Source organism: Delphinus delphis, chromosome 10 (genome assembly GCF_949987515.2).
Source record: "Delphinus delphis chromosome 10, mDelDel1.2, whole genome shotgun sequence".
In the NCBI taxonomy this organism is placed as follows: Eukaryota; Metazoa; Chordata; class Mammalia; order Artiodactyla; family Delphinidae; genus Delphinus; species Delphinus delphis.
The window spans coordinates 56,468,238-56,484,147 of record NC_082692.2 but is presented as its reverse complement, the minus strand read 5'-3'; the positions used below and the strand labels follow the sequence as shown (position 1 = coordinate 56,484,147).

Below are 15,910 nucleotides of genomic sequence, written 5' to 3'. Positions count from 1 at the left end.
ACAACTAGACACAATGAAGTGAATATTTTTGTTTCCTAGTGCATATAAAAGTTGTTTAGGGACTTCCCTGGTGGCTCAGTGGTTAAGAATCCGCCTGCCAATGCAGGGGACATGTGTTCGAGCCCTGGTCAGAAGATCCCACACGCCGCGGAGCAACTAAGCCTGTGTGCCACAACTACTGAGCCCGCGCTCTAGAGCCCGCAAGCCACAACTACTGAGCCCGTGTGCCACAACTATTGAAGCCTGCGCGCCTAGAGCCGGTGCTCTGCAACAGGAAAAGCCACCGCAATGAGAAGCCAATGCACGGCAACGAACTGTGGCCCCTGCTTGCTGCAACCAGAGGAAGCCCGTGCGCAGCAACGAAGACCCAACGCAGCCAAAATATAAATAAATAAAAATTTTAAAAAGTTATGTTTATACTGTAGTCTCCTAAGTGTGCAATAGTATTCTAAGAAAACAATTACATACCTTAATTTAAATTACATACCTTAATTTAAATTACCTTAATTAAATTACATACCTTAATTTAAAAATACTTTATTGCTAAAATATGCTAACCATCATCTGACAACAAAGGGTTGCCACAAACCTTCAATTTGAAAAAAAAAATGCAATAGTTGTGAAGCAGAAATAAAGCAAACTGCAATAAAACGAAGTCTGCCTGTATACAAAGAACACTTAAAACTCAACAATAAGAGAACAACCTGATTAAAAGTGGGCCAAAGACCTAAACAGACACCTCGCCAAAGAATATATACAGATGGCAAAGAAGCATGTGAAAAGATGCTCAACACGCTGTCATCAGGGAATTACAAATTAAAATAAGATACCACTACACACCTAGTAGAATGGCCCAAATCTAAAACAGTGACAACGCCAAGTGCCAGCGAACACGTGGAGCAACAGGGACTCTCATTCACTGCTGGGAATGCGAAACGGCACAGCCACTCTGGAAGACAGTAGGTGGTTTCCTAAAAAACTAGACCTACTTTTACCATACAATCTGCCATTGGGCTCCTTGGTAATTTACCCAAAGGAGTTGAAACATACCCACATAAAAACCTGCACACAGATATATATAGCAGCTTTATTCATAACTGTCAAAACTTGGACACAGCCAGTAAGTGAATGGATTAATAAACTGGTATATCCAGGCACAGAATATTAGCACTAAAAAGAAATGAGTCATCAAGTCACAAAAAAGACATGCAGAGACCTTAAATGCATATTACTATGTGAGAGAAGCAGTTTTGAAAAGGCTACATATTGTATGATTCTAACTATATGACATTCCGGAAAAAGCAAAACTTTGGGGACACTGAAAGGATCAGTGGTTTCCAGGGACTAGAGGGGAGGGAGGGATGAACAAGAAGGGTACAGAGGATTTCTGGGCAGTGAGACCATTCTCTATGAGACCACAACGATGGGTACACGTCACAGTGCGTTTGTCCAAACCCATAAAATATACAACAGCAAGAGTGAACCCAAATGTATACTATGGGCTTCGGGTGACAACGAAGTGCCAGTGTAGGTTTATTGATTGTAACGCATGTACCACTGCAGCGCAGGATGCTGACAGTGGGAGCGGCTGTGCGTGTGTGTGCGGTCTGGGGGTATATGGCAACTCTGTGTACTTTCTGTTCAATTTTGCTATGAAACTAAAACTGCGCTAAAAAAAATAAAGTCTACTTTAAAAAAGAGAAAAACAAAACACGTGGGGTAGATGACCTGACCCACAGGAGGAATCCACGAACTGTTGCACTGAGCATTGCTACTATGAATAGGCAGAGGTGAGGAAACCGGCTTCTGGACAAGACTGGATCTTGCTAGAGATTATGGGCAAGTGGAGAGGCTCTGTTTACTCTTGCCCCTGCTCTTATCCCCACATACATCATGGTCACTTTTGAGTAGCCAGCAACTCCTCTCCATCCCCACAATAGTGAGAGTCCGCTCTTACAACCTGCTCATCTTGAAAGCAAATTCAATCAGCTATGATACCATTAATTCCAAGGTCCCAGGACCTGAGGCCTGAATTACCAGGACCCACACAAAAGCAGTCCTGTCATGGCTCAAAGACCACCTTCTGTTGGGAAGGAGTTATGATCAGGGAGGTTACTTATCCAGGGGGTGGAGGAATACAGAGGGGCCTAGAATCTTACACGAAACCTCACCATTTCAATATCAAAGCCAAATGGGAACAAGTTCAGCCCTGCTCTAAACTTTCCACAACAGATTCCCAAGGGCTTGAATCTGGCATCTTCCCCCCCCCCCCCCCCCCCCCCGCCGGCCAACAGCATGAGCAGAATTAAACAGAGAAGATCGATGCAAAGAGTTCCTTATCCCACTCTATCAAACTTCCTTGGGCAGATCTCTCTCTCTTTTGGGATTTCAGTTTCCCCACTTGGTTTTAAGCTGTTCTAATTTGTAGACTAATACACTTTTTCGGGAAAAGTGCACCTTGGCTTTTCTCTATTCGCATGAAAAATTAAAGTTAGTAGTGACCTCCTGGCCCACTTCCCACTGCCCCCACCAACAGTCACCAAAGTGAAGCATCCTTACACCACCACAGACAATTTATTCTTTATTGATTAAAAATGAATGAAACATGCAGCAAAGTACAAAGTCAAAAAAATAAAAATAAAAATAAAAGGGAGGGGGATGTCAAATATTTTACATCTTCCATAATCTAGCATACATCATAAGGAGGAACCTCCATTTATTGATACACCATTATTCTGTCCTCCAGATTACTAGAGTATCAGCTGGCTCTAGGATTTGGTTCACAACTTAAGCAAAAAACCCAAACAAATCCATTAGTCATTTAGAAAGACCATACATTTCACAAATAGCATTGGCACATGTTACCTTGTGCTAAGTTAGTCCCTCCCCCAGGGACCAGGGAATCCTGGGGATCCAGGGAGAGAGGTGTATCCTGAATTACCCCTCCTGGGAAGGAGCAAAACTGCTCACTAGGTCACGTGCTGTCTCACCTGCAACGTTTCTGTTCACTCATTTTTTTTCAGCATCACTGCACAAGCCAGCAAAGCGAGTCCACCATACATCAAGCAGAAGAAGAAATAACACTGTCCTGGGGCTTGGTGTCTGACTCCTAATTCCCAGCAGGGCAAAAGATGAATGGAAAGGAAAGAGGAAGCCCCAGCCCACTTCTACTGTCATGCCTGTCCCACTGCAGTTCAAAGGTAATGGCCGGCTGGAGAAACTGAACAGGGAGATGGGCTGCTGCTTACTTCCAGCTTGGGCTCTCGACCACCTCCAAATAAAAGCTAGAATAGAGTGATGCCACCACCCTTTGGATTCAGAAATAAGTAGACTATGATGGGCTTATCTGAAACCAAAACACAGACTCTAAGGTAAGCCACTAGTCTTGTGCCAAAAGGGACATTACATTTTTTCATAACTTATTCCTACCTTCCTGTCCTCGTTCCCCCAACCCTCTTCTAAAAAAAGAAAGAAAAAAAAAGGAAAAAGAAAAGCTAAATATTTGTCCAGTAAGCTGATCAATCTATTCTGTCTCCAGGCTCAGCAGGCTCCCTCCTTTTACCAATCCTGCTGGGACCTTGGGCTTTGGTGTCCGATCCTCTGATCTACTTTCCTCCCAACCCCCATCCCAAAGCATCCCCTCCCTTCCTCTACAACACCCATCCCTTTCCCAACATGCCTTTGTATCCAGGGCAGGTGAAGAAAGCCCATGACTAAAACTACAAGCTCAGAATGAAACAAAAACTATAATAAGTTAGTTGTGGAGAAAGCTTTCAGAAGTGCTCTAAGAGAAAACTAGGTAAAGCAATCCTTTTATTCACAGACCAACAATGCTGGAAAGGGCTCGAGTGATTCTATAAAGATGGGCCAAAGCCCATCTTTGTGTGTCATTTTAAGGCCAGATTGAGGATCCCTTTCATTTACAAAACTTGTTAGGGCTATCTGCAGTTAGACAAAGGCTGACTGTGAAACAGTAGGAAAAAAAAGAAAAAATCAACACCACTGATGATTCACATATTGCATTATGGTGCTCTTTTTTAAACCTAAAGAATAATTTATATTATTTCTGTAGAAAATCAAATGAACACTGTCTACTCAAAAATCCTAAAAGTCACGGCACATGTGGTTTCACTTTCCATCTTGGGTCAGGTTCAGCACACAGGGACCCCCTCCAAAGGGTCAGTGCAGGAGAGGGGGCAGAAGGCACGCCTCTCTGGCCCAGTGCGAGTCTCCTTTATTGCTGTAGAAATCTCAGCCTTGCATTTCCTCATGATTTGGAGGCCAGGCAAATTGATTTTCATGGGAGGATCAAGGAGCAGTTTTTCTTCAATTGTTTTAAGATTTGAAAATAAATACTTCTGCAATGATATGAGTTATGATTTTTCCTGTTCAAAAACCACTGCTGGGGAAATTCTCTTTTACAAGCCATTACTTGATCTTTTCTCTAAAAACAGTCCAAAGTTCCACTTTGAAGGATCCGATGGCTGAAGTTCGATTACAGTCAGATGTTTTGCACCAGCTGAAGTTAAGGCTAGCAACCCTTTCTGGAGGGAGTAATGAAGAGGGGTGCCTGAGAGCAGCTTCAGCAAAACGCTTAGAAACATCATGAACAAAAGAAGAACACAGTTTAGGTTGCCTCCATCTGAGGCTGTGCTTCATCCTAACAAAGGTTGTTGGAATTCATATCGGATACCAAAAAACAAAAACAAAAACAAAACCCCACTAAATTAAATTCTCTGGGCTTCAGCTAAACAACCAACCTTTAACTGCTACTTCAGTGGTAAAGGGATATCCCAAGATGCCCAAATCCTCTCAGGTGTGGGAGAACAAGCAGGATGAGGAAGCCCAAGATAGCTGCTACTTTCCACCCAGTGCCATCACTGGAGTAAGGCAAGATGAGCTGATACACCTCCCTCCTGGGCCTTGAGGCACCTGGGCCACTTCTCAGATGGAGGAAGACAGGGGACACGTGCAGTAAGTTTACTAACGGAACTCTTTAAAGGGATGCTGGCCACTGGTGATCCAACTTTTCTTTCCCTGTGGGGAAAAGGGGGAATGATGGCAGGAAAAACATAAAGAAAGACCTCTAAAGCTCTTAGCTGGGAGGTTTGTTGCTGGGTTCTTTGGCAGTAGTGAGTTTAGGCCAACAGAAGCAACAGAGATACGCATGTGTGGAATCTCCTTAGGCCACCTCTTCCAGGGCTGTGTTTTAGCTGATGCTGAGCTGGGCAAATCCTATTAGTTTACCATCATCAGGAATATCCGAGCCTTCGACACCAGATGCCTAAGAACCAAACAAAATGAGAAGCTGTGGCTATTTATAAACAAAATTGCAGGCAGCAATTAAAACAGACATGGGGACTGTGGGAAAGAGGGCAGTGGGGGACAGGTCCCTGGGATACACACAGGAGGCAGATAAAGGTGTAGGTGGAGTCTGGGTACAAAGGTGGAGTCAGATTGACCAGCAATCTCTCTTGAGGATAAATAGTCAAGGGCCTCGGGTAGGAGGCTTCCTGAGAGGGAGAGGGGAAGGGAAGCCAATGAAGGGCGGGATCAGCCCAGGGCATGGGGAGGTTAAACAAATACAATCCACCAGACTTAAATATTCTCATCACTCAGGGAATATGGAAGCTGGTCTGCAGAGGCTGCTGGTGTGTAAAACGTGAGATGGTTTAACACAGAGGAAGGGATGAATACCAGTTTGAAAGTGACAGATCGATTTGACTGGGGTTCTTCCACAATTTTCTGCAAATTAGCTGCCACTGTAATCATACAAACAGAGAAAGTAATGAGAAGCTAAGTAAATCCACATTTCAACCACATTTTAACAACTTAAATGGTAGTTCACAATCGTCTATGTACAATCAAAATGGAAGCAGAAAGATAAATCGCTCCCTAAACACAAGGTGTTTTTAAAAGCAACTCCAAGCAGCACAAATAAATCTTACCATTGTCAAATTAACTTTCTTTTAACTTAGGAAAGACACTGGGGTGAAAGAGGTATGATTTGCCTATTCATGGGCCAGAAAGCCCTAGATTGGGAATCAGCCAACTATGGCCTTCAGCCTGTTTCTGTTCTGCCTGTGAGCCAAGAAGAGTGTAAAAACAGAGACTGTTACATGGTCCACAAAGCCTAAACTATTTACTTTACTATCTGGCCCTTTAAAACTCTGCTGACTTGTCCTAGGCAATGGTCTTTTCCTTCAGTAAAATGCACCTGTGGCCCGACTGTGCCTTTTCTTACTTCCTGCTTTTTTTAGGACTAAATCTGTAATGATTTTTGCTTAACTCTTAGCTCCAAAAGGATAGCGTTCATTCTCCAAAACGCATTAGATATGGCCAAGCTTACTCTAACCTGTAACTTCTGTCATCATTTCTACGATCTCCCAGAGACCTGGGTAAGTTTTCACTCACTATCACTGGGGGTCACAAAGCAAACTCAGAAGTGAGATTTTCTTTTTTGTAAGGAAGGAACTGTCCCCAATACCTGTTATTTCAGCAAAGCCAAGAACCATTCCAAGAACCATTAGACCTACTCAGTGGAATCAAAGCCTGATTTTCTAGATCCTAAGTATACAAGCAGAGAGACGGCGACACAAAGGCAGAGCACAAAGTAGTTACCTATTACTAAATCCCTTCCATCGACGAGGCCAGCAGAAATGAGTTCCTGAGAGACACCCTCTGCTGTATCTGCAAGGACAAAGAAGAAGGTGCTCCGTTTCTTGTGCACGCATGTCCCTGCGAACATTCAGAGTGGGTGCTGGCACAGCCAGACCAAAGCTAGCTGTTAAATCCACAGAACCAAGATGGCGGGGGGGGGGACTTCCTCCACATAAAGGTTTCTCCTCCCACCAGGATTATCTCAAGTGAGGGACTATCACAGGTCTAGGTAGAGGGTGGAACCTGTATCACCCAGACGGCAAATATCAGCTCAACGTAAAGATAACGTTCTAAATGATGGTGTACTTTAGATGGCTTCTTGCCCTTTTCGGAAGAGCACCTGATAATGATGCTGCAGAAGAAACTACTAGTCTGAGGACAACCCTGGATGCCAGCCCTATGAGCTCTGAGACGTGATGGTGAGTGTATAACATCTCCAGGGCTAATAAAGCAGAATAATTTAGTCCCAATTAAATCTCTCTCTTTTTTTTTTTGGCTACACCGTACGGATTGTGGGATCTTAGTTCCCTGGCTGGGGATTGAACATGTGCCCCCGGCAGTGAAAGCATGGAGTCCTAACCACTGGATCGCCAGGGAATTGCCCCCATAAATCTTAAGAAAACAAACTGTAATCTCTTCTCTTTGTGGGTCATACTCCCAGTTTTTTTTTTTTGGTTTTGTTTTTTTTGCTAAAATAATTTTCTTTTTTATTCTGGTGGGTCTTCCTTCATATCTAATTATTATAGGTTGTACTGTCTGAGCAATGGGTATATAACTAGAAACTAAAAAGATGAGGACAGAGTACCATCAATTAACCTCATCTCCAATTGACTCCTTCCCGAGGCCTGAACACCGATCCCCTCAGAGGGAACGGGAGGACCTCTGGGGAGGGGCTGTGCACATACATTTGCCAAAGACCAGCGATTTGAATGAGTACCTTAAAATGTGACTCTGCCTGGCTTTAAAAAGGAAAACAGATACATCTCTGTACATGTGCATTTGTTCTCTGCATTTGAGTGAACTGCTCATGATACTGAGACAGCAGGAAGACTAAGCGTGGCACACAGGACGGATACCAGCTGGCTGCGGGCCACTTCCCAAATACCAATCCTGAGTAACAAAGGCAAGAAAGAAAATAAGCTTTGTCCCTGGGAGAAGTTCACGGCCAGAAACTGCAATGACAGGGCTCAGCTTTAGCTGGGAGGGAGGGGACTGGAAGCCTTACTGCTTCTTTATTGTCATGGAGGACAACCACGTTCAGTGATAAGAGCAGGAACTCTGCGCTCCGAAAGATCTGGGTTTGCATTCCAGCTACACCTCTTCTCAGCTGTGGGAACTGCAACCAGTTACTTCACTCTCTCTAAGCCTTGATTTCATCATCTATGCCGTGGGGACAATAATCTTTCCTTAGGGGGCAGTTTTGAGAATTTAATGAGATACTGATTAGCACAATGTCTGCCATACAGTAAGCAGTAAATTAGAGTTATATTCAATACTCTTTGTATTATACTAGGTTTTCTAAATGAGGTAGTAGTAAATAAACTGCATTTTAATTTTATTCATATGCCCCCCAAAACCTTTAGGCCAGGAACATTTTTATCACCCTTTAAGAGGAAAATATATCTAGAGGACAGAAACTTCTCACACATTTCCTTAAAATGACAAATGAGCAGTTATTTTGTTTTCAATGTTTTGATGCCTCACCTCTCCCAGGAGTAAATTCGAATCGAATATCATTTAGTTCTTTTTTTGAATTCCTATGAAAGAAAACAAAATGTATAAAATAAATGTCTGAATTTATGCATTCAGGGTCCGCCTACATATATCAGGAAAGCTATGCCAAGAGAAAGATCTTTCTGTCCCATAGACTGTATGATTTGTCCTAATGAGCTCACACTGAGGGCTCAGAGCAAACAACTCAGAGTGATCATCTAATTGTTCTACAACCCTTTTAATTTATGTCCTTCACTGGTCAATATATGCCCATGCCCATCCTTATTCCCACTAAGATGATCATATTAGACTAAGAGGAATATCTGTATGAGCACAGGGGGGTGTGATTAACATGATACAGGATGCCCTTTTCTTCCTTATCCCCACTCCTACCCCCCACACCCCTATGCCTAGGAGAGTACCTTGCCCACCACTGGTGATCAGTCTGACTAGACTCACAGAATGAAACACATGATGCTTCCCCAAATTCCACAGGGGTTCAGAGGAGAAGGATAAAGAATATACAGATTGGGATAATGAGGAAAAACTTTAGAAGTAGTATTTTAGATAGGACTTAATGGATAGGAAGGATTTGGGTGGGCAGAGAAGATGGGGAAAGAAATGGGGCCCATACTGGCAGCAGAGTTAATATAAGGCTCCAGAGATTAAAATGTGACTGGTGAAAGATAGTTACATAGATTGCACACCACACCAAGTACTGAGATTAACTAAGCTCCCTGGAGGTTCTGGTTAAAGATGGAGAAATTAGAATATTATGTCTAAAGGCAGACATGAGTGATTACTTAGGACCCAAATCCATTTTATCTAAACAGTTCAGGGAGCTTAGGTCTATCTGACACATACTTGATGTTACTGAAATTGTGCTTAAAATATAGTTATCCAAATCCAACACATCCTGCCCCACAGTGATTTTCTCCCTCATGTTGTCTCTTTGCACTTGTCTACACAGACTTACACTTCTGCATGTCTACTACTGAAACTTGTTTTTAGCTATGCTAAGTACACAATACAAATCAACTTCCAACACAGACTTGATTATTGCATTTCATTTTCTCTTTTTCTCAGTATCTTAGCACAATAGCTAATAGTGCTGTACTTAGTCTGAAAGCTGAATAAAATTAAGGTCAAGTGTTCATTATCACTTTAGTGATGTGACTGTCATGCCAAGCACAAACACCTTCAAAGATAACAATATGCTAAACTGAACTGCCTAGTCATTTAACTTCAAAGTCTTCATAAGTGAGAATAAGAATCTAGCCTCCTCTTCCATAAACAAGTCTGGAACACAGTCCACTAAAAAGCACCCTTCAAAAAGCTAACTACAAAGCAGAAACTAACACACCATTGTAAAGCAATTATACTCCAATAAAGTTGTTAAAAAAAAAAAAGCTAACTACATCACTTACAAGTATCCTCTCCCCTCCTGAAGCACATGTCAAATAGAATTGTTATACTCTCTATTAACTGCTGTAAGTTTTCAAAACAAAATTTTGAAGAGAGACAAATAACATTCTTTGTGTACAGTTAAAATAGGATGAGATTACCAAGACACTGTATTAATTCAGAACTATTTGAGTCCAGGTATACAGAGTAGGCTTCTATAAAGAAAAGGTAACCAGATCTGCTTTCTTCACATTTATAGCATAATTTCATTACTGTCAGTGGTAAAATCAAAACATTCCCCAAACAGTCTTGCTGCCTCTACTCTAATTATGGTCATACTGAGAAGATGACTAGGAATTCACAAGTGGAAGGAGGAATGAGTCAATGCTAATTCAGGTCCTCACACTACTGCTATTATTTCTGAGGGAAATAATACACCCACAAGCAAACACACACGATCCTATCCAGTTACTCTCAGGCATGAACTACTAGAAGGGGGAGTAACTTTCAAATAGAAATCAGCATATTCAGAGTATTCAGAAAACAACACCAGAATGTCTACTTACCGTAATCTTAGTACTAGACTGATTGGGATCTTGGTTTCTTGTGAACCTGCTCCTGAAGACAGAGCCTAAAAAAGCATTGAAAGGTATAAAGTCATTGCCTGGACTATTAAGCATGGAGGTGACTAATGCTCATCTGCAGAATTGTCCACTTGGCATCAATTTTCTTCATCTCCAGGTGTGGCCAACCTAGTCCCTAGGACACTCCCTGCTGCAGGAGGACATGTACCACAAGGCAGCAACAAGAGCTCAATGTCAAACATAATGAGAACGATAATTCTCAAACCCACACGAAATTCCATACACAGCCACATTTAATTTTGTATTTTTCAGACCTCTCTTCCTCTATATAAGCATGAAGAACACGAAGCTGGGTTTTTCCCTTTAAAAAATCTGCCAGTGGCAACACATCTGCCAGTAAGGTCTAAACTGGCTACCCCTCACAAAACCACCCACCCTGGATGTTCCAGATCTTTTTTTTTTTTAATTTAAAAAAATATTTTATTTTATTTATTTGGTTGCACCGGCTCCTTAGCTGCGGCATGCATGTGGGACTAGTTCCCTGACCAGGGATTGAACCTGGGCCCCCTGCATTGGGAGCACGGAGTCTTAACCACTGTGCCACCAGGGAAGTCCCTCCACATCTTCTAATGACTAAACTAATCCTCTCTGAAAACCATACAGCTGTCCCTTGCCTTACAGAGGATATACATTCTATTTAAGCCGTTTATAAAACAAATCCAATCTTTCCATCAGTTTTCATAAGACAACTGTATCTTTTCCCATATGATGGGCAGAAATGGAAAACTTGGGCAAAGAAAAGGTAAATGAAGTTAGAATGTGACTAACTGGAAGAGCTCAGAGCAGTGATCTCCAAAGGCAGAGCACCACTGGGATGCAGATGAAAACAGTGCTCCGGGGACGGGGTGTGGGGGACGACGCACCCTGGGTGAGACAGCCTTCCCCAGCGATCCGAGAGGGCGAGGGAGAGGGAGCGGGAGCCGTGGGGCGCCAGACCCCCCAGCGCCGTCCCTCCTGAGTGCAGGAGCCACCGGGGCACTGAGCCGCCTCAGTGGGCAAAACCCCTCGCCTTCGTGTGAGGAAAAAAAAAGCTGACAAGAAATTACCGCCCCCCCCTCCAACTTTTGCTGTTTGAAATATTTCCATCATTAACTTATTTTGTTGCTAAATGAAACCTGTGTGATCTTTGTTAAACTCTTATCTGCATACATTTAAAACCGTGAAAACAGATTTCTAACTTGTTTCAAAATCTACCAGGACATCACCCTCATGGCACCAGGCGGCGGTCCAGGTTAGCCTCCACCCTCTGCCTCCACCTGGATGGCTGACCAGGAAAGAAAGCACATCCCTGCTGTACCTGAGGCTCCGCGGGGGTCGGCAGGGAGACTTGAGTTGGCTGTGCAGTCATCTGCCCAGCTGGCTGAGGTAGATGAGCAGAAATCTGTTCTGGAACTTGGAGTAAAGTACCCACAGGATCAGTTGTTGAAAACAGCTGTAACAAAAACACACACACAGTGCTGCTTAAGCTGAGAGGAAAGGGAGGCGGGCCTGCTGACAGGCAAGCACTGCCGCAGAGAGACTTTTTAAAGTAGTCCTTGTGTAGTGAACCAGCCCATCTCTACATCCCCAAGACACACCTATTTCAAGTGGAAGTCAAATATCTCTATGCTTTTTAAATTAATTAATTAATTAATCTATTTGTTTATTTTTGGCTGTGTTGGGTCTTCGTTGCTGTGTGCGGTCTTTCTCTGGTTGCGGTGAGCGGGGACTACTCTTCATTGCAGTGCACGGGCTTCTCATTGCGGTGGCTTCTCTTGTTGTGGAGCACAGGGCTTTAGGCATGGGGGCTTCAGTAGTTGCAGCATGTGGGCTCAGTAGTTGTGGCTTGCCAGCTCTAGAGCACAGGCTCAGTAGTTGTGGCGCATGGGATTAGTTGCTCCACGGCATGTGGCATCTTCCCGGACCAGGGATCGAACCCGTGTCCCCTGCATTGGCAGGCGGATTCTTAATCACTGCACCACCAGGAAAGTCCCGCTTTTTTGTTTTTAAGAACTTTCTGAGGTATAATTTACGTCCCATGAAATTCACTGGTATTGCTGTTACCAGCTTGCGGGGGGGCAGCGATTGTTCTGTGGGAACCACGGTTCACCTGGGTCGAGGACCCTTACTTCTTCTGGCTGTGCTCAGCTTCTGTGTGCCTCGGATCTTGTCCAGCAAGCCAGAGACGAAGGCCTCAATGGGTTTGTAACAGTCAACCAGCAGCTCCGTGACCCTGGCAGCTCGGGTATCATCGCTCTCCATGTCCAGGAGTTCATCCACGTCAATCTCCAGTTCTGGGATCTCTTCTTCCTGGCAGTCCTAGAGGTGAGTGAGCTGCTCCAGCATCCACTCCTCCAGGTTGAGGCGTCTCCGTAGCTCCTTGCGGTGCTACTCGACCGTGACCTTCCCTCAGCGCCTCACTGGGCCCTCGTTGTCCGTGCCGCCCGGGCCCTAGCCTGCAGGACCAGGGGGGCTCTGAAAGTAGACGCGGGGCCCTGGACCACCACTCCCCGGTCCAGGGGCTGGAGCCGCCAACGCCACGCCCCCTGTGGGGCCGCTGTCCGCCATGGCGGCCGCCAGGGCCAAGTGCGTGCGTCGGGCCCCTCCCTGCGCCGCCACCTCTGGGACGCCCGCCAGCTGGCCGCTGGCTCAGGTTAGCTCGTGAGCTCATCTCCACATGGCTCCGTGGCGAGGGCGGCGGCGGCCTACAACTCAAGTGATTTTTAGAGAATTTCTACTTCTGTAAATATCCCTACAATCTGGTTTTAGAACACTTCCATCAACTCTTCCCGTGCCCATTTACAGTTAACTCTGGCTCCCCCACCCAGCCCTAGGCAACCACTGATCTACTTTCTGCCTCTATCAATTTGCCTTTTGTGGACATTTCATATAAACCAAATTTTACAATATGCACTCTTTTTGTGTCTGGCTTCTTTAACTTAGTTTTTGAGTCAGTCATGTTGTAACAAATATCAGTAGTCCACTTTTTTTTCCTTCTTCAGAATAGTAGTTCTTTGTGTCCTGTTTATTTTTAAATACATCTATTCTATCCCCTTTGCCCAGCAAAATAGCACCTACAAAATACAGATTTAGTATATAGTATGAAATTATAGAAATGACATTTTTCTATGTTGGGGATGTTCCATTACTTATAAAAAAAGAAAATCAACCAATGGTTCCTTAACATAACTGCAATGCTTTTCAAAATGGATGTGAAGCTTTATAACTAACATAGACATTAAACATTATTTTGCGTGTTTGAAAATTTTAGTTATGTAATGGGGAAAAAAGACCGAAGTTGAGTACAAATTCAAGTTAAACATACTTAAAATTATAAGGTAATGGGGAAAATGATATCAATGTAATGGCCAAAATTTAGAGTTAAAAGAGGAAAACAATTAGAAGGGCAATGAGAGGTCTAATAGCTGTTATCATATAAGCAAAACAAGGAGACAAGGAAGTAAAATCTTGTGTTTACTTAGCTTCACATAAAGGAAACCAAAAGTTAGTCACTGGTTCCAGTTTTTGATAGAAAAACAGAACTTTAAGATTAGTTTTGAAAATGCTTAAAACTATTAGCACTATTTCAAAAAGACAGCTTCCAAATTGCATGCACATATATGTATACCTATAATCAAGACAGAAAGGTTATACCAAACAAAGTAATGAGAGGATGTGAAGAGACTGGAACCTTGTGCATTGCAGGTGGGAATGTAAAATAGTACATCCGTTATGGAAAACAGTATGATAGTTCCTCAAAAAATTAAAAATAGAATTACTATATAATCCAACAATTCTCTTCTGGGTATAGACCCAAAAGAATTGAAAGCAGGGACTCAAACAGATATTTGTGTGGCCATGTTCATAGCAGCATTAGTCACAATAGCCAAAAAGTAGAAGAAACCCAAATGCCCATTGACAGATAAATGGTTAAACAAATGTGGTTCACACACACACACACAAATATGGAATATTATTCAGCCTTAAAAGGGAAGGAAAGAGGAAATTCTGATACATGTTACATAGATGAACCTTGAGGGCATTATGTAAGTGAAATACACAAGTCAGAAAAGGACAAATATTGTATGATTCCACTTTTATGAGGTACCTAGAGTAGTCAAATTCAGAGACAGAAAGTAGAATGGACGTTGCTAGGAGCTGGGGGGAGGAGAGAATAGGGAGTTATTGTTTAATGGGTACAGAGCTGGTTTTGCAAGATGAAAAGAACTCTGGAGATGGATGGTGGGGATGGTTGCACAAGAGTGTGAATGTACTTAATGTCAGTGAACTGCACACTAAAAATGGTTAAGATGGTTAATTTTATGTTATGTGTATTTTATCATAATTTAAAAAACAACAACAAAGTTATGAGCATGAGACTATGACTATGAGCATGTACAAGTTCACGTGGAGAGGCTATTTAGGCAAAGGAACAAGGAGGAGACTAAAAAGAATAAGTCTGGGTAATATGTAAAATACCCTTCCATTCAATTTTTGAGAAACTAGGAATCAGTCAAGATAGGTTAAGTTAGAGCGTAACAAATAATCTTAAATTCTCAGTAAATTACAAGAACAAAAGTTATTACTTTTTTGAAAACATTTTGCTTGTTTTAGAATTATTTTCCTTTTTTAAAAAACTGAAGTATAATTCATTGACTTACAATAGTATATTAGCTTCAGGTGTACAACATAGCAATTGGTATTTTTATATATTAAAAAATGATCACTACAATAAATCTAGTTACCATCTGTCACCTACAAAGTTATTACAATATTATTGACTGTATTCCCTATGCGGTACATTACATCCCCATGACTTATTTATAACTGGAAGTTTGTACCTCTTAATCTCCCCCACATATTTCACAATTCCCCTCACGCCCCTCCCCTTTGGCAACCACCAGTTTGTTCTCTGTATCTATGAGACTATTTCTGTTTTGTTTGTTCATTTGTTGTTTTTCAGATTCCACATATAAGTTACATCATATGGTATTTGTCTTTCTCTGACTTATTTCACTTAGCATAATACCCTCAAGGTCCATCCACGTTGTTGCAAATGGCAAGATTTCATTCCTTCTTTGACTAATATTTCTTTCTTTTTTTAAAAAAATATTTATTTATTTATTTGGCTGCCCTGGGTCTTAGTTGTGGCATGTGTGATCCTCAGTTGTGGCATGTGAACTCTTGGTTGCGGTATGTGGGACCTTAGTTCCCCGACCAGGGATCGAACCTGGGCCCCCTGCATTGGGAGTGCAGAGACCTGGCCACTGGACCATCAGGGAAGTCCCTGACTGAGTAATATTTCATTGTGTATATATACATATATATCATATCTTCTTTATCCATTCATCTATTGATGGATACTTAGGTTGCTTCCATATCTTAGCTACTGTAAATAATGCTGCAATGAATATGGGATGCATATATCTTTCTGAATTAGTGTTTTTGGGAAAATACCCAGAAGTCGATTTGTGGGATATATAATTGTATTTTTAATTTTTTGAGAAACT

The 15,910-nt window shown here is 42.6% G+C and overlaps 1 protein-coding gene across 1 annotated transcript in view; it reads right to left on the bottom strand.

Annotated features, from left to right (window-relative positions):
- Window positions 1–2,376: 2,376 nt before the first annotated feature.
- OXSR1 (oxidative stress responsive kinase 1) overlaps window positions 2,377–15,910 on the bottom strand; it is a 101,339-nt gene continuing 87,805 nt past the window's right edge. Inside the window, exons 13-18 of the mRNA XM_060022187.1 lie at window positions 11,719–11,853; window positions 10,344–10,408; window positions 8,365–8,417; window positions 6,622–6,690; window positions 5,698–5,762; window positions 2,377–5,284 (exon numbers count right to left, since the gene is read on the bottom strand). Of these exons, the coding sequence (XP_059878170.1) occupies window positions 5,210–5,284; window positions 5,698–5,762; window positions 6,622–6,690; window positions 8,365–8,417; window positions 10,344–10,408; window positions 11,719–11,853 (462 nt within the window). The 3' untranslated portion in view covers window positions 2,377–5,209. The remainder of the gene's footprint in view (window positions 5,285–5,697; window positions 5,763–6,621; window positions 6,691–8,364; window positions 8,418–10,343; window positions 10,409–11,718; window positions 11,854–15,910) is intronic.